The sequence below is a fragment of the Lissotriton helveticus genome, chromosome 4_1, assembly GCF_964261635.1.
Source record: "Lissotriton helveticus chromosome 4_1, aLisHel1.1, whole genome shotgun sequence".
Classification (NCBI taxonomy): domain Eukaryota; kingdom Metazoa; phylum Chordata; class Amphibia; order Caudata; family Salamandridae; genus Lissotriton; species Lissotriton helveticus.
This window is the reverse complement of record NC_136063.1, coordinates 1,526,318,180-1,526,336,237: the sequence shown is the minus strand read 5'-3', so window position 1 is coordinate 1,526,336,237 and position 18,058 is coordinate 1,526,318,180. Positions and strand designations below refer to the sequence as shown.

General features: G+C 42.7%; 1 protein-coding gene across 1 annotated transcript in view; it reads left to right on the top strand.

Moving 5' to 3' along the window:
• The first annotated feature begins 1,025 nt into the window (after positions 1 to 1,025).
• The window catches only part of ACSS2 (acyl-CoA synthetase short chain family member 2), a 181,375-nt gene continuing 164,342 nt past the window's right edge, over positions 1,026 to 18,058 (top strand). Inside the window, exons 1-2 of the mRNA XM_078686275.1 lie at positions 1,026 to 1,322; positions 4,693 to 4,888. Coding sequence (XP_078542401.1) covers positions 1,175 to 1,322; positions 4,693 to 4,888 — 344 coding nt within the window. The 5' untranslated portion in view covers positions 1,026 to 1,174. The remainder of the gene's footprint in view (positions 1,323 to 4,692; positions 4,889 to 18,058) is intronic.

Below are 18,058 nucleotides of genomic sequence, written 5' to 3'. Positions count from 1 at the left end.
CACAGAAGAGTGTGAAAATAAACACATTTTTTAAATCTGCAAAGGAGGGGAGCTCAGAATTTTACATCTGTCAGCTGGTGGACAGGCAGCTTTGGAGGCTCCATTACCTTAATAACATTCCCTCTCTGGGAGCTCCCTGGAGACACATCCTCCACATCTGCAAAACGCCCACGTATCCCTTACTGCATTTTCTAATTACATTAAGCCTGTAGATGATTTAAGATACCCATTGATCTGTCTTCTCTTCATGACTGGCAGAAAAAGTGTACTGCCAGGCCTAAAAATCCCACCCCCTTTCTCCCTCTGATTCAGCAGCCATGTTATTACAGCGTTTAAGGCCAAAATGAGGGAAATTAATTGCCAACCACCACTCGGATGGGGGTGAGCGGGTTAGGAGGTGAGAGGATGCCAACACAGAAACTCGTCACAGCAAAACTTGAGCGAAAGTCTATTTGCATGAATAGGAGGGAGAAAGCATTGGGGAATGGGTTATGAAAAATGTAGATAGCATTAACATACACTCACAATGGCTGCTTCAGCCACAAATTATGTTAATAGATGGTGTGCCCCAAGTGTCCATCCAAGAATGATATCACAATAGATCCTAAAACCCAGCGGATATCATCAAATATTCTAAAATGCCTATTATTGGTGACAGAGATGCAGAGCTAAGCAAAGAGCACTGATTTATTTTTCTCTACAAAGAACACCAAAAAATCTTATGGCGTAGCTGAACACAAATTACATATTCCACCTTCTTTAACGTTACGAATGGCAAACAGGACTGAGAGTGACGGGGACCCCTTGACACCGCCTGTCTGCCTGTCGGTCGGCCCTGTTTGCAACTTCGACCTCTCTGACGTCCTTTCCTACGCCCTTCCTTTCTTCCCCTCCCATCTTCCCTCCTGCTCACTAGGAAGAGATGAGCCGAGCACGCCTCGGCCAATCAGAAAGTAGGAGTGATAGTGGCGAGCGAGGGGATTGGCCGAGGAAAAATGACAGCCAAACCGGTCGGTTTGCAAACAGGGAGCACATTGAGGAGAGACACTTGTAGGAAGTGGTGGCAGCGATAGGTACATCCTGGTGATCCAGCAACAAGTCTGTGCCCGGGAGCCTCTGACGGTCCTTCCCTGCCCTGCGCGTCTCCAGTCCCGCCAAGTGCTGCGTGCTAGCCATGCCCAGCGGAGCGAACGCGCCCTCAGTGGCTGAAGCCCAGCAGCTCACATACCAGCCGCAGCCATGCCAGGAGGCAGCCAATGCCCACGTCCCAGATATGGGCACTTACCGAGCACTGTACAAGAAATCCATTGAGCACCCGGAAGGTATTGTACCTTTTGATATCGATATTTGTTTAGAGTCGTACACGGTGTAAAAACAACAGAGCGGCATTATCAATCAATGCAGTACTATTAACATACTGTAAACATGCAATCACTGGTATACACATAATAAAATATCCGCATTTTTCAAAATTCTTGAATAGTAAATGATGAAATAGGCATTTTTGTGCACTTCTTTCTAAATCAGTCATGAAGCCAGTACGAACTGGGACAGCTGGAACTGAACTGCATTTTGACATCAATGTTTCAAAATTTTTGTAGTTTCACAAACAGTAGCAGCTTCGACCCCTATGATTTATGGGAATTATTTCATGCATGTGAATTGTTTTCCAAATGTCACGCTCATGACATTCCTATAGCTATATGAAATATGGATAATAACCAATGAGAAGCCTAGAAAATTGTTCCTGAGTCTGATTTCCTTATCATTAGACAATTATGACCACGTATTTGATTAATCACAACGTTCAAACACACTCACCTACGTAACCTGGACCCTTTTGTTCAATCAGGATTCTATCTACGAAAGATAAACACAACACAACCCATTAATCCAATCCAAACAGCGGCCCATTGTTACCTGCGATTGATAAAGATCAGCCACAAAGACAAGACTCGCTCTCCCAACAAAATATGATTTACAACAGACAAAATAATTCTCCACAAAAGCCTCATATTGACTAACATAAATTACAATTTGTGCTCTTTTTTTACTGCATATACTGCATACTCCGAACCTCCAGTTGCATAGAACAGCTTTCCACTGGTTTTGCAAAACTACTGCAGTGCAATTGACAAGAAAAAATAATACCATAACAATCAATTCCAGAACACCATGACAATTGATTGCAGTATTTGTGGATGTGTGTATTACTCAATAATTAAAGATAATGAACATGAACAATTGTCTGGCTACGAATGGCTATTTTTAGATTACTCTTAATATTGGCGTTTACCTGGTTTGTAACCATTTGCAATTTTTGTGGATATGGGAACTTAGACATAGGGAGGGAAGGTGATATGCTGAAGTGCACACATTTAGTCCAATGCGGGTGATGGGATAATAACTCAAGCCTTCCCCTTGCACACTCTTAATAGTGGTAGGTAGGCCATTAAAAACATTTTAGGAGTCTTAATAGCAATGTCAAGTGTTATTCTATATAGTTAGCTCGTGTAGAGTGTTACTAGTCCAAATAACTAGATTCAAATCCAGTAACTCTTGCTATGACGTAGCAACAGTTGTTAACAAAAGCTGTTTCCCACTGTTGCTACTTCGTAAAGGAATTCCAGGCTGCTCTGAGTGGGCTTTCTGAGAGCCTATCAGCAGCACTGGTGAGCCGGAGCACACCTTCAGGAGGGAAGGGAAAGCACATAGAGGGTGTGTGCAGGAGGCCATTTTTTTTAATTTGGACCAGGGAGGAGAGGCCATGTGATATATGGCTCTCCCATTAATCCTATGCTTCTGCGTAGCTGTTAAAAGCAGGGCAGGCGATTTTGGCGCGTTACATAAAATTAAGATAAGTATCAGTAAAAGTGAATTACAGCTATGTTTTTCACCTCGGGTTGTGAGTGATATCATAGACAACTGGAGCTTAGTTCTTGCTATTTGATGTCACTCAGAACCTCTTCTTAGAAAAAATCCTCATACTTCACTGTTACGCATCTATAATTGTATATGTTATGTATGCTTCTCACTGAGAGCCACTAGTGTGAACGCCATATTCTAAACCTGCAAGTTACTGCTATGACGTAGCAACAGTTAACAAAAGTTGTTACCCACTGTTGCTATGTCATAAAGGAATTCCAGGTAGCTCTGGCAGGGGTCTCACAGCCCTTGTCTGTGGAGCTTTGGCATGGCAAAGAGCTAATCAGAGAAGAGGGGAGGGAAGGCACAGAGAGCGGTTGAGCTGGGTGACAGGAGGCAAGGTATTTCTTTTTAAACAGTTGGGACAGGACATGAGACCATATTATGTAAATAATGAAATGAAATACCAGCATTTGTGAAGTGCACTGCTACCTCTGGAGAGGTGTCCCGGCACTGGGGGCTGTCAGGAAGATTAAGCGAGCTATTGCCCAGAGTCACAGAGTGCTGGGCTAACCTGCCGCCTGCGCCAGGGATCGAACCAAGAACTCCATGGTCTGGAGTCAGGCACCCTGGCCGCTGTGCCACACCTTTTCCAGCTGTCTTTCGCGTTATTCCTCTGCCCTACATAGCAGTTGAAACCAGGAGCAGCTGATTTGGGGGTGCCGTACATAACATAACATTAGAGATGGATTACAAATGCATTACAGGGATATTTTTCACCCCTGGATTAATGGTGACATCATAGACAACTCGAGCTTCGCTACCCTTGTTTATTCGATGTCATTTGAGAACCCCTCACAGGGGCGGCCTTAGGCATGTGCAAGCTGTGCACCTGCACAGGGCCGCCAAACTCCAGGGGCCGCCACGCCAATATCCTTAATATAATAATCCTCTGAGGATGGATACATATTTGCGTGGCGGCCCCTGGCAGGGATTTGGCGGCCTCCGGCTCTGTTCCACTTCCAAACACCCTGACCCCCCCCTCTTCACTGGCTTCCGCGCTTGCGTTCCTCCGGGGGCCTCCTACCTACGCTCCCTGCCCAGGGCCGCCATGAGCCCAGAGCCGCCCCTGCCCCTCGGTGAAAAAAACATCCTTGTGATTCACTGTTACCCATTTATAATTCTATATATTTACGTTGTGGTGGTCAACTTTTAAATGCTGTGGCACCAACCTCAGGAAAATGGTAGGAGAAGTAAATTTGGTAAGATCCGAACCTTGGACGACGAGGTCAAACACGAACCCTGTAGGTTATGTAATAGCACACACAGCCATCGGACACCGCTTAACCCGGGTGGATTGGGAAAACATACCTTTGAGTAAAGGCTGCCCGCAATAATGTGCAGAAAAAAATACATGAGGTGCAAAATTACTCTGAAAGATGTTTTATGTGCTGACAATAACTTGGGTCTGGTTAACGTTTGTTTGGGACTTGCACGATAAGGCTATTATAATAGTGTGGTTGATGATGTGTATTTTAATGAGTTTTTAATATTTATTGTATTATGTCTTTGTTGTTTAAAAACCTATGGTCTAAATAAACGTCTTTCCAAACGAACGATAAAGCTGTGTAACTTGCAACAAAATGTGCAACTGGCCTCTAACTACATGACATGTTGCCTCCCAATGTTATACGTTAAATTATTGTATATTTACTTAATGCCTATAACACACTGATGTGATATCATGTTTAACCATTTGCTGCAGAAGTATTTTTGAAATATTGCTGTCTATAAATGGCTTTCCCTTTCCCCAATCTTCCTCCTCAGAGTTTTGGCAGGAGATTGCCAGCGAGTTTCACTGGCAAACACCACCAACGGGGAAGCTTTTTGACTTCAATTTCGATGTAACCAAAGGCAGAGTCTACGTAGAGTTCATGAAAGGGGCCAAAACCAACATCTGTTACAACGTCCTTGACAGAAACGTCAAGGAGAAAAATCTGGGAGGGAAGACGGCAATATTGTGGTAACTTTTTTATTTTTCATATTGCTCTTTTCTACTTCTTTCTTCCCCTAGTTTTCACTTCAGCTCCATTTTTTTTAAACAGCCGCAATTTGAGTCTGTATTCAAATATGTTTTTTGAGTTAAAGTGGATTCTCTTTGATTCCTGGCAGCACCACACTATTTCAACCTCTCCTTCAGGCCTCTCCTTATGTGCTGTGCCCTTGTTGTGCATTTGGCAGACGGGTGTACAGTAAACACACCCCTTTAAAAGGAAACTACAACAGCAGAATATTTAGTAGGATATGATATATTTGACACGGCTAATATGGAGTTCTTTCAGAAAGCTTTGTGCGTATTTCGCCTCAAAAGATGAACGAAAATCTGGATTATGAAGGCGTATGTCCATGTTTTGGTGCGGGCACATTGTTTGGAAGCCTTTCTTTAGTGCTGCTGCTTTGTGTGGGAGTGCCTCGGGTGTGTGTCTCTGTGCAAACACCCACGTCCCTGGTGAACACATTTACGGAAGCTGGAGGATTGTTAATCAGACCGGCACAGCATTAATGAGACAATAACAAGAACCTGCTGTGCTGGAACCTTACACGTTGCCTTTAATGTTTAGTACTTTGTGCGTACAAAACATGGTTCTGGCAAAGCATTTCAAGTGACGTGTGTGCATAGGGTTTATAGAGCGAAAACCCAGATGCAAAGCAATGGAGGACCCTGCAAAAAAGCTGTGCGAGTAGTTAAAAGAAAGGTGCATGAAACAAGACGCATGGGGAAGAAGGGAGGCACAAGGGAGAAAGTGACTCTGGTGGCCTTGTAAGTAGTGTATGTGTGTGGTCAGTGGGGAGATATTAGTGTGAAGCAACATGTTGCACCAAAAGAAGTGTCTTCATTTGCTTGCGGAAGAGCCCAGAGAACGCTTGTCAGATCTGGACTGCGATCTTGTTCCAGATTCTCAGGTGTTAATGTGGAGAACTTGTGGAGAAGTGTGGCTCACTGGTTAGAAGCGGCAGACCCTGAAGCAGGGATCGGCCCGGGACCAGGGTTCAATTCCCGACGCGGCAGGGTCCTGGGTCAATGTCCGCGGACTCGATAATTCTCGCCGAGGTGCCTACGCTAACCATGGGTCCCACTCTGCAACTCTGGGCAATAGCTTGCTTAATCTCCACAACGGCCCCATCAGTGCCGGGATGCCTGGCTTCACCTTGTAGGTGCCCAGGAGGGACCATCTCACAGGGAAAGCCAGGACTGGTTCCTCAGCCGTATACAGTGCCAGGACACTCCGAGATGGAGTAACAGTGCGCTTTACAAGTATACTTACCTACCTTTAATGGGAAGGCTTGTGGTCTGGCATTACCCTTGTAGGTGGTAGGGACATTACCGCTTTCGTATTTGTACATTTACTGACATGCTTGAAAAAATCCTGTATTAAGACATCACCCCACCTTACCAACTATCAAATTACCCCAGCTCCATTCTTATTGTTCCTAAGCACTAGTGTTCTTAAAATATGATTTCCTGTGGTTTTTCCTAAAAATAGTTTTATTCAGGTGTATCCCCTGCTTACTGGGCATAGCCATGACCCTGGCGGCTGTAAAAGTGACCTAGTGTATTTCTCACATTATCTTCTATAAAACTCATCTTGAAAATCTGAGTTTTCAAGTTATTCTCCATAAATAACGAGGGAAGGAAAAGTGCAAGTACCATGACATAGAATTAGAAAAAAACGGAACTTTATGAACTAATCACCCCTGACACCGAAAAAATGAGATGCCTTTTTTATTTTGGCAATGCTGTTGTTCCTAAAAACAGTCCAGGCCGTTTGTTAAGGACATCCATGCTTGTCAGATGGATGCATTACAGCCAGAATTACAGTTTACATCTTCTTCCTCCTCTGCCAAGTAATGTGTGCAAGAGCTTCTTCACTAAGGCTCTCATTGTAAGTGGCTACTTAATTCTGAAGGGGCTGGTAACAGCTGTTATTGACCCTGTCGCAATTATGAGACACGCTTGAACACTTCAGATCTGTTTGCTTTCACCTGAAGATTCTAGATCTCCTAATCAAAGTCTGGTAAAAATGAGCAGTTACCAGGTAAATTATTATTATTATTATTATTATTTATTATTTGAAGGTTTTATATAGCGCTAGCTCCACCCTAGGGTATGAGAGCGCTTTACATCAGCAATGGAAGTACATAATAAAAACAATCATGGTAGTTGGCAAAATCGGGTTATACAGGTGTTAAAACCAATAAAAAATACAGGGAATAATATAGCAAAACAATAGTGATTAAAGGCACATATAGGAAGAGATAGAGAAGCAAGTTGCAGGAACCAGAATGTTATTGTAAATAGGAAATTTAATAGTATGTCAAGGAGGATTCAAAGGACATAGTAGGTAGTGGGTGGTAAAGAGAGGGGGGGTGAATGGGGGAAGGGGGCGTAGTCTAAGGAGGGAGGAGGAGAGGTAGTTAGAAAGGAGATCCGGGATTTAGTTTCCCCAAAATGTTGTGAGCAAATTAATTTTAAGGTCTTTTTTGAATCTGGGGTAGGAGGGGTTGCATCGAAGGTCTTTGGGTAGGGCATTCCAAATGGTTGGGGCCTTACCAGAGAAGGAGCGGGATTTTGAAGCAGCTTCTTTGAGTAGGGGGGGAATGAGAAGGAGAGTGTTGGAGCTTCTCAGTGTTTGGGCACAGCCAGCTTTTTTAAGTTTAGTTGAGAGGTAGGATGGGGTCTTCTGGTAAAGGGCTTTGTGAGTAATGCAGGCAATTTTATAGGAGGATCTACCTTCAATGGGTAGCCACTTGAGGGCAGGGGAGATGTGGTCCAAGCATTTAAAGTTTGTTGTTAGCCTGGCAGCGAGGTTGAGAATGGATCTGATGGGGGCTAGGTGGATTTTGGGGGTGCCTGAGAGAAGGGCATTACCATAGACTATTTTGGGTAGAACAAGAGACTGGATAACTAATTTGAAGTCTTCAGCTGGGATAAAAGGTTTGATTTTTTTGAGATGCCGGAGAGTGAAGAGTGCACTTTTTTGCAGAGTTCTTGACATGGGAATTTAGTGTGAGTTTATTGTTGATGGTGATGCCTAGTGATTTAACCGAATCGGCGAGTCAGAGAGAGCAGTTTAGCGCATTTAGGTCGGCGATCCACGTTTGGATGGGGAGAGGGTTGTTTTTGGGAGAGAAGAGGATGATCTCAGTTTTGTTATGGTTGAGTTTCAGATGATTGTTGTGGAACCAGGTTTGGATCTTGGTTAAGGCTGTGTTAAGATGCAGGATATCAGCATGGGATTTTATTTTATAGTACAATTGGGTGTCGTCAGCATATAGGTGGTAGTTGATTTTTTCTTGTTTGAGCATCCGGATAAGGGGTTCCATAAAGAGGTTAAAGAGAGTGGGAGAGAGGATGGATCCTTGAGGGACACCAAGGTAGACAGAGGTTGGGCTAGAGAGGCAGTTTTTAATTTTAATTTGTTGGGTTCTATGTTGAAAGTAGGAAGTTAACCAATTAAGGACAGTGCCACTGAGGCCGAAACGATTTTTGAGTGTGTTGAGTAGGGTTGGGTGGTTCTTCATTTCTCAGTGGACCCTGAGGGTTAAACTTTTAATGTGCTAGATTTTCTGTCCACCCGGAGATACCAGTACCCCAGGTATCAGTAACTGTGGGGGTGGGAAAATACCAGATAATTTTCCAGGCCACTCAAAATGAAGGCCTACGTTTGGTGCAAATAACAGCTATGGTAAAATCATCTCACATGGAAAAAAAAATATTGGCTGCTCTGTGTACAATGGCTAGAAAGTGTACTGGTGATCGTATTGGTAAACGCTGGAACCTGAGCTTCCAGGGACATGTCACAAAGAATCTCAAGTCATCAATTCTCTGCAGAATTAAAACTTACCTTCTTGTAACTGCTGAGCCACTCTACAGGCCATTGTCTTTTCTTACAGTGCAAATGCGTTGCCCATTAGCCTGCCCAGCACGACTTATGCCTGTAAAAAGAAGTCTTCCATGTGCACTATGTGTTATTAGAGCCCAGGAGAAGCTTGACACCTAACCCTCATCCTGGCAGTTCGACATGGGCCGCGCTTCAAATTAATGCATTCTGAACAAAGTCACCCAGATGTCTTTAAGACTACCCTTCTGAAGAAGCCAGGCTACAGTCAACACATTCCCAGGCTTCTACTGTAGCAAACAGAGTCAAGATTCACATAAAACCCAGAAATGTAATAAAAAAAAGACAGCCATGAGTTCTAATGGTAGTATGTAGAGTAAAATATCAGAGCAATGTGCCAAACTCATACTATATATTTTAACATTCTGTTAGACCTGCTTATTTTGTTATTATTCCACCAATGAATTACCTGTGGAGCTGCACAGTCCTGCAATATCTTTTTGGGGGTAGCTGTTCCTCTCCCTCCTAGCTTAAATTTAATTTAAGCCAATATATTCTTGGCATTGCAGTACCCCCATTTAGCGACTGAAAGAAATGAGTCTAATACAAAATGTGGTATCACTGTCAACATGACAATAAGAGATGCTTCTGTCTTGTGAGCATGCTCATCGTCCTTTTGGTTACCTATTTATAAAGCAGTTTGGAAACAGCAACCAAAACTTCTTAGGTTGCTTGAATTTGTTCTTCAGGGTGAATATGTTGTGAAAATTGTGTTGAATATGTGTTTATTTGCATCTGTAGGAATTGGGACTCTCCCTAAATATACGTAGCTAGATCCATCTTTACAGTAACGGCTTAAAAATGATGCTCAATGTTGATCTTTCAGTATGTGTTTTAACTGGAAAAAGTACCTACGTTTTCAATCAATTCTAAAAATGGAGGGGATTAAACACTGTCTCATTAAAAACATCTCAGCTCGTCCACAGTGATGGGGTGTGTATGAACAATTACATAATTTGTGTGTCTACAGAAAGGGTTGACCTATAGTTGTCTTAAATCCTTTTTAGGACACATGCCAGGGTTTCAATTATGAATGCAAACATTTGAAGATATACCTGACGTCAGTGCCTAAAATGTGGACTATCCTTACGCCTTATCTGAAGGCCATCCAAAAGCCACTGAGCAGGACCTGGAAGGCTTCCCATGTCATTGGTTTTTGCCAATAATAACCCCATACTGCCAGATACATCCCTGTACCATATGCTAGTGTTCTGGCCTAGATCAAAAGGTATTGCTACATCCAACCATATTGACATTGTCGATACGGAAAAGGAGAAAATGGAGCGATTTCTCTCCTTCCTTTAGTCTTACATGTTTAGACTTATTAAACTGTGTTTCAGTGCGATTTCTATTTTGACTCCTTTCCCATGTGCATGTGCTCAAACTCTGTTGCGTATCAATGTACTTAATGCCTCTGACGTTTAATGGTATCAAAGCCTACACTCCAGTTGGTTATTTCATGTGATATTTACATCACAATACAGAGAGATCTTTCTTTATTCTTCAAATTTTTTTTAATAATTAATGGACACAAACATCTCTTAAGCAGAAGCAAAAGCCCATAAGTTCATCACAGCTGAGACTTAACATTTGAACCCCACCTTCAGCATTAACCAGAATCATTGGGTGCTTTTAGCAGCCCTAAACCAACCCAATCAGGGAAGGATAGGGAATCTTGAACCAGCAGTAGGGGTTAGGTAAGCCCTCACCTCTGGCCAACGCTACTGCTCACACATTGGTGACTGTTAGTAAGGAAAGAGAATTCTGTGGTGGAAAAATACTCCACTCCTCGCCACAGGTGGCTGTTGTCCCTATTTGAGGAGTATAATTTGGGGCAACCTAGAAGAAAGATTGAAATATATCTATGTAGTTCTGGGAAGTACCTACAGGTTGATTTCAGTGCCCCCACCCCACCACCGCTCTGAGTGCGGCAACTGTAATTGTGATCACTGTAGATCACCAGGCCAGCACCTATATTTTTTTAACGGCATAGGGGGGCCCATTCTGACAACTCCACAGAAGAGGCTCCCGGGAGGAGTCTGACGAAAGCTAACCGGTTGCTGTGCCGCTGGTATGAACATGCACCCTGATTTGACCGCTGCATGCTGTCTCCACCATGGTGCAGGTTCAGCCTCTGAGGCACATATATGAAGAGCGACCCCCACGCTTACAAGTGCAGCCACCTTTGGGGTACAGGCTCAGCCATTGATGCATTTTTTGACCTTGGTTCTGGGCCTGTTTAAATTGTTGGGGTTACGCCTGTTTGCACTGAAGAGGGCAGCCAGTGTTGGTATTCACATAGTGGGAGGAAGCACCCTGGACTTCACTTGAGGGTCCTGTGACCTCTTGGAATACCTTATTGGTGACATCTTCGAAGGCCTTTTGGGATGATTATCTTTTCCCTTCCTACAATATTGCTTACAGTGCTAGTGCCCTAATATTCTGGTGTTCTTACATAGTGCCATGTACTCCTTATAGGTCAGTTGGGTTCTAGGCACTTTTCATGTTAGAATGTAGGTCAAAGCAGCTGTTCCATAACGATTCATAGCACAAAACTATGAAACAAGGAAGCTTTTCTGAAGGAGGTGTTTTCAACTTAAACTTGAATGTCAGCACCCATCTCAGTTTACAGCCTCGGGCAGGTTCTTTCAGCTTAGACCAGTAGAGCCAGGTGAACCCCAGCAGGTATGCTAGCTCTAAGCGACTTCTTATAACGCCTTCTTTTATTTGCCTCCTGACAACTCCTATCCTTCTTTCTACATGAATGCACTGTCTACCATTAATATGTCAATTTATTTGACCCGTAGTTTTGCTGAAATAGTAACGAGAAATATCTCCGAATTTTCTTTTTTTTACTAAGGTATTCTCTTGTTTATGCCGTAAACTAAAAACACATCTTTTACAAATGTAGCGTTTTATTCAGCACATATCTGAGCAGCTCTCTTCCTTTGAATGGGAGGCCAGCAGACACTTGTAGACAAAGTCTACCGCCATTAATTGGTGGGATGCAGCTTCCTGCACAGTCTGCAGGCAGGGGCGAGGGGGGTGAGAAACGATGTTCAGTATGGCACAGTGCACTAGGGTACAGGGCCATTACAGGCGGTACTGTGACCCAGCTGAGCTCCCCAAAGGCAGGCATTCATGGTTCAGCATGAAGGGTACGTCTGGGGACCTTGACTGTCCTTGGGGTGCTGGGTCCCAAGGGATTGATATTACACCCTACAGAGAATGTGCAAAGCTGATTGCAGAAAGAATGCGTGTCTGGACCACAGACCTAAATTGTCTAGATGATAACCAGGCGCATTTGAGTTTCAAGTGCTGCAGGATTATCACACCCTGATGTAAATAATTGTTGAATTCATGGGTTCCTGGCTGGTTCTCCATCCCATAGCTCCCTGGAATCAATCGTAGCCGTCACAGCAGGACAAGATGGGTTAATACGTTTACTCAGAGGTGATTTGAGCTTAAGTTTGAATGCATTATGTTTGGAGAGGTGACTTTTAACTAAGTGCTTCAAGCGTTTCCAACAGACGCTGCATGATAAGAGGCGCTCCCACGCTCACTGCCATCATCCTACTGCATTGTCCAATCGGAGCACAGAATGGTCACTGAAAGGTTACTCTAGGATATACTTCTGTTGGAAGTTCAGTACGAACTTCTGTGACCCAATATCTTGCCTTGATGAAAGCCAAGGCTATCAGCCCGTTGACCTTCACATTCACAGAACACCCAGGTATTTCCAAACCTACTATGTTGTCTCTGGAGGCACCTCGCCAATGTCTGGCTTACATAATAGCAAGCACAGACTGAGAAGCAGTCCATGCTTGTGCTGAGTGGAAAACCCGACGGTGTGCCAGGGTGCCCTGGCCAGTGCTGTCTCTTATGACAAAATACAGCCTTGGATTTTGCTGCGGCAGAACAAGTGACACCCTGAAAAAGACGTGGGGCAAATTAGCACATCCATACAATATATAATATGGTGTTCAACAGCACAGTGGGCAAGCCTGTCCATTTGGGCAATTTATGCATTCTAGCACCCAGAGTTTTAAAAGTCAGTGCTGTTGTACAAATCCAGCTGCTGAGGAAAGGCATCTTGGGAGCCAATGCCATGCTTGGAAGTAGAATCGTCGCTACTAAGGAGCAGATGTGACCTTCCAGCTAGAGCTGCTGACTTTCGAAGTGGGGAACCAGGTTCGAATCCGGTCTTGACGCAACATCCTGTGATTCTGGACACATCTCAATTTTTCTGTGAGTTTAAACAAGCATTTGCAATGCAATAGGTCTCGCATTTATGAAAGTTTGAGCTATTGGCACTGTAAATGACAACGCCTTCTATTTATGTGTTGTTTTTAAAACAGATAAATGAAAGGCATTGTCATTTACAATGCAACTGCTTAAACTATTGCTATTGCATTCCAAATGCAGGCTATAAAAGTTTTTAAAAAGCGTAAGGAGAGAGCATGTCCCGCCTGCCAGGACAACGCTAATTGAGAAAATAGTGCTCAGAGGCTGTAATTAAAGCCTATCGAGCAACAGCACATGTTACAAGGGATGTCGCCATGGGAGGTTACAAAATGAGACAAGGCGGTACTAAGGAGGGACTACTAAACCTTTCGACCAATGAACAGCCACTGTTTATAGTGGACAATGACACAAGCCATGGAAAAATGTGGGCGGAGAGTGGACAGAGTTTCAAATCCCTACCTCAAAGCATATAAAGCATGCCTCGCAGAGCAGCGCATGTGCTGCCCAGGCCTAGAAATTAATTTAACATATTTGGGTACTTATGTAATGCCTTCGAGCTAGAGCTGTGCTACAAAAAACAATATGAAAGATTGTAGCTTTCCTGAGATCAATTTGTTAGAGGCGATGTCCGCATTCTGAATCGGTCGCACTTCACTTAAAAACACACATTTTTTTATTATCAAAACATCATAAATTAATTCATAATCTTCTCAAACTTAAATCATCTGTATCCAAATTTATTCACACCAATTTCTTATTGGCAAATTCAATTTTTATATGTGTGGTAATTAGAGATTGAGAATTAGTTCATCTGTGATTCACAGTGTGTTTTTAAAAAAAGACTAGACACCAAATCTTGCCTAATGCATTTCGGGTTATGGGCCCTTCTTCAGGGGCATCCAAATGGAAAAATCTGTCAGCAAACAATGCTGTTGTCAGCTCAGTGCAGTCCTCATCATCTACAAAGAATAAGATCCTATGGGATCGATCAGAGATGTGTCACCCACGTAATAAATTATGTGGTGTGTTGTGTATTAAAAACAGAAATGGAGTGAAACCTGTCATCTACAGTGGTAAACTGTCTGCATGCACAAGCACTGATTACAAAGAAAACCGTGTGTACAGTCAAGTAAAACTCGGACGTGCGATGCTTAACTCGAGGAAGCGAAAAACGTTCTCCATAGTAAACCGAAACTCCGTGAACAAATGTACCAAACACTTTCCATTAACAGAATATTATAAACAAAAAAATGAAGACGTTAGCATCAAACGTGCTCAGAACGTTCTCAAGGGCAGATCGCTACCTTTAGTTGTAAATCCGATACAGCCCCAAGTGCACCCTGTATTAGATGGGCATATGAGTAGCTACTCACTTCACATGCTGGATAACAACGAGCGTCTCCTAAACAAGTGCTGCTAATCGTGAGTCAGTCATGATAGCTATATGTAAGTGTATGGCGTGCGTAGCATATTGGCGTAGCCTCTTGGCTCTTTCTTAAAGGTATATTAACTACAAAGTGAAGCAAACAACATTTACAGAAACATTGTGAACTAGTGAAGATTGATACTGTGACACATGCAAAATAGGAGAAAGTATATATAGATGCGCTGTAAACACATGTTTAAATAACAAAAATAAACAATATATTAAAAAATAAGATGTGATAAAAATGATAGTAGTAAATGGCCAAAACAGCTGAAATCCCAAAGGTAATAGCATATATAATGGTAAATAGGAATCTGCTTCTCATAGGACGCATGCATATTCCAATCTGTCATTCATCCCAATCAAATGCATGGAATCCAATTTTTTAATCCAGAACAATTCTGATCTCACAAGTTGTTTATGAGGGTCCATATCAGATCTCCATTTCATTACTTTTAAGATGATAAACCGTAGTTGGGCTATGTTGTGTCCGGCTTCAAGCCAATGCATTGCTACCGTGAAGTTTCTTGTGTTGCTTTTGTGTTCGGTGATCCGGATTTTAATCTTGCACTCAGTTTTACCCAAGTATAATTTTTCACAAGGACATTTCAAGGCATAAATATAATTTTTGGTGTCACAGGTACTTGAGTGTGTAATGTTATTATGTTGCTTTTAGTTGGATGGGTTAAATCATTGCCAATGTTCACGTTATTACAATGGATGCAGTTTGCACATCTTTGCATCCCTCTGTGTTCAGCTTTGTCTGGGCTTTTGGTACCTGATAACAGTTCTTTCAAATTTTTTGGAACGTTTAAAGGTGAACATGGGGTTTTGGTGGTATACATTCATTAGATCTGGTTCAGTTTGGATAATTTCCCAATGCTTGTTGATGATGGATTTGATTTTGTGTGCTTTGGTGGAATGTTTTAATAAGCATTCCATTGCGTTGCCTTTTGATACTGAGTTTTTGGTCATCATTTGTTGTCTGTCAAGTTTAGAAATATGATATGCAGATTCTTCAATGAGATTTGATGGATATCTGCTTTGTTTGAATCTTGTTGAGAATTGATCAAGGGTGTTAGATAATTCTGATGGATCAGAAACAATTCTTTTGAGTCGGATGAATTGTGAATAAGGTAATGGCGTCTTAATGCAAATTGATGAAAGCTTTTGAAATGTAAACTGTTGTCCCTTTTGTTACTTAGTATATACATTGGTTTTGATTCCCGTTCTACTGATTTGAACCAACACATCCAAAAATTTGATCTTGTGTTTATCAATGTGATGAGTGAATTGTATGTGGTCATAATGTTGATTGAGCCTATAAATATTGTCCTCCAACAATTTCCGATCACCGGTCCAAATTATGACAATGTCATCAATGTATTTTTTGTACAGGATTAAATGTTGTTGCCATGCCTCTTCATGAAGTATGAAATCATGTTCAAATTTTTACTTTAAGATATTCGCATACGATGGCGCTCCGGAGAAACCCTTTGATGTGCCATTGCATTGTACATAAAACTGTTATTCCATTGAAAATAGCTGTGAAACAGAGTGACATGTGCCAGTTCCAGTAGGAAAATCGTGTTTGCAATAATGGGGCCTTAGTTGAGAAGTGCCCATTCAACTGCTTCTAAACCTTCATTAATAGGAATTGAAGTGTACAATGCATTTACATCAATAGTACATAGCCACCATTCTTCAATGTGACCTATAAAGAATCGAGTGAGAATATTAAGAAATGCAGTGGTGTCGTTTATATGGGTCTCCCATTCCTGTAAAATAGGTTGGAGAAAGAAGTCTAAATATTTTTCGAAATGGTTCAGAAATAGACCCACAGGCTGATACAATTGGTCGAAAAGGTGGATTGGTGAGATTTTTATGTGTCTTTAGGTAACGTGTACATTTGTGGCCTGCGTGAATATTCCGTGTACAAATAGATGTAAGTGTGGCTGTAAATTTACTCCATTTCGGTTGCCTTGGTTAGAATTTGTTTTAATGTATTTTGAAAATCCTTAGTGGGATCTTGTTCTATAGTATGTAATTTATTGAATCTTGAACGTGTGTATTGACACTAGACTCATAAAACTCAGTGTGCCTGACAACTAGTGCCCCTCCCTTATCTGCTTGTTGAAACGTCACCTGTTTATTGTTAGCTAAATAACGTAGTGTGTTCCATTCTTTTGGTGTCAAATTCAGGGATTTCTTTTGTTTACATTTAATTGCATTGATGTCCTTTTTCACTAACCTTTCAATCGCACTGATAGCTTTATGAGAAATGGGAGAGATAAATGTGCTCTTAGACTTAAATTCCTTGTATTCTAAACCTTGTGGTGATGTTGTCACTGGTTCCAATGTGCTGAAAAACGAATAGATACAAAAAGGGGGGTGGTGATGGACAGAGTATCTGAGTTAATCAGAACACTCCTACCCAGTCAACAGATCAGGGCTTGATCCATCACCGTTTTTTAGCTCACAGTACCATCCCAGTTCAGAACCTGGCTATATGCAAATTAGTCTGTCCCTGGCCCAGTGCATCATGGGAACAGGGCAGACCAAACTACCAAGCCAATTCTTCACTGGAAAGGAAACAAGCTTCCGGAGACCGGTTTCTGGCATTACAGCCGTCTTCGGCCCGGCTTGCTTGAATCCTGATGGTGCAATGAGCAAGGGACTCATGTCTGAGCATACCCTTCCACACTCATGGTGGCCAAAATAATTACAAAAAGGGGGGTGGTGATGGACAGAGTATCTGAGTTAATCAGAACACTCCTACCCAGTCAACAGATCAGGGCTTGATCCATCACCGTTTTTTAGCTCACTGTACCATCCCAGTTCAGAACCTGGCTATATGCAAATGAGTCTGTCCCTGGCCCAGTGCATCATGGGAACAGGGCAGACCAAACTACAAAGCCAATTCTTCACTGGAAAGGAAACAAGCTTCCGGGGACCGGTTTCTGGCATTACAGCCGTCTTCGGCCCGGCTTGCTTGAATCCTGATGGTGCAATGAGCAAGGGACTCATGTCTGAGCATACCCTTCCACACTCATGGTGGCCAAAATAATTACAGAAAGGGGGGTGGTGATGGACAGAGTATCTGAGTTAATCAGAACACTCCTACCCAGTCAACAGATCAGGGCTTGATCCATCACCGTTTTTTAGCTCACTGTACCATCCCAGTTCAGAACCTGGCTATATGCAAATTAGTCTGTCCCTGGCCCAGTGCATCATGGGAACAGGGCAGACCAAACTACCAAGCCAATTCTTCACTGGAAAGGAAACAAGCTTCCGGGCACCGGTTTCTGGCATTACAGCCGTCTTCGGCCCGGCTTGCTTGAATCCTGATGGTGCAATGAGCAAGGGACTCATGTCTGAGCATACCCTTCCACACTCATGGTGGCCAAAATAATTACAAAAAGGGGGGTGGTGATGGACAGAGTATCTGAGTTAATCAGAACACTCCTACCCAGTCAACAGATCAGGGCTTGATCCATCACCGTTTTTTAGCTCACTGTACCATCCCAGTTCAGAACCTGGCTATATGCAAATTAGTCTGTCT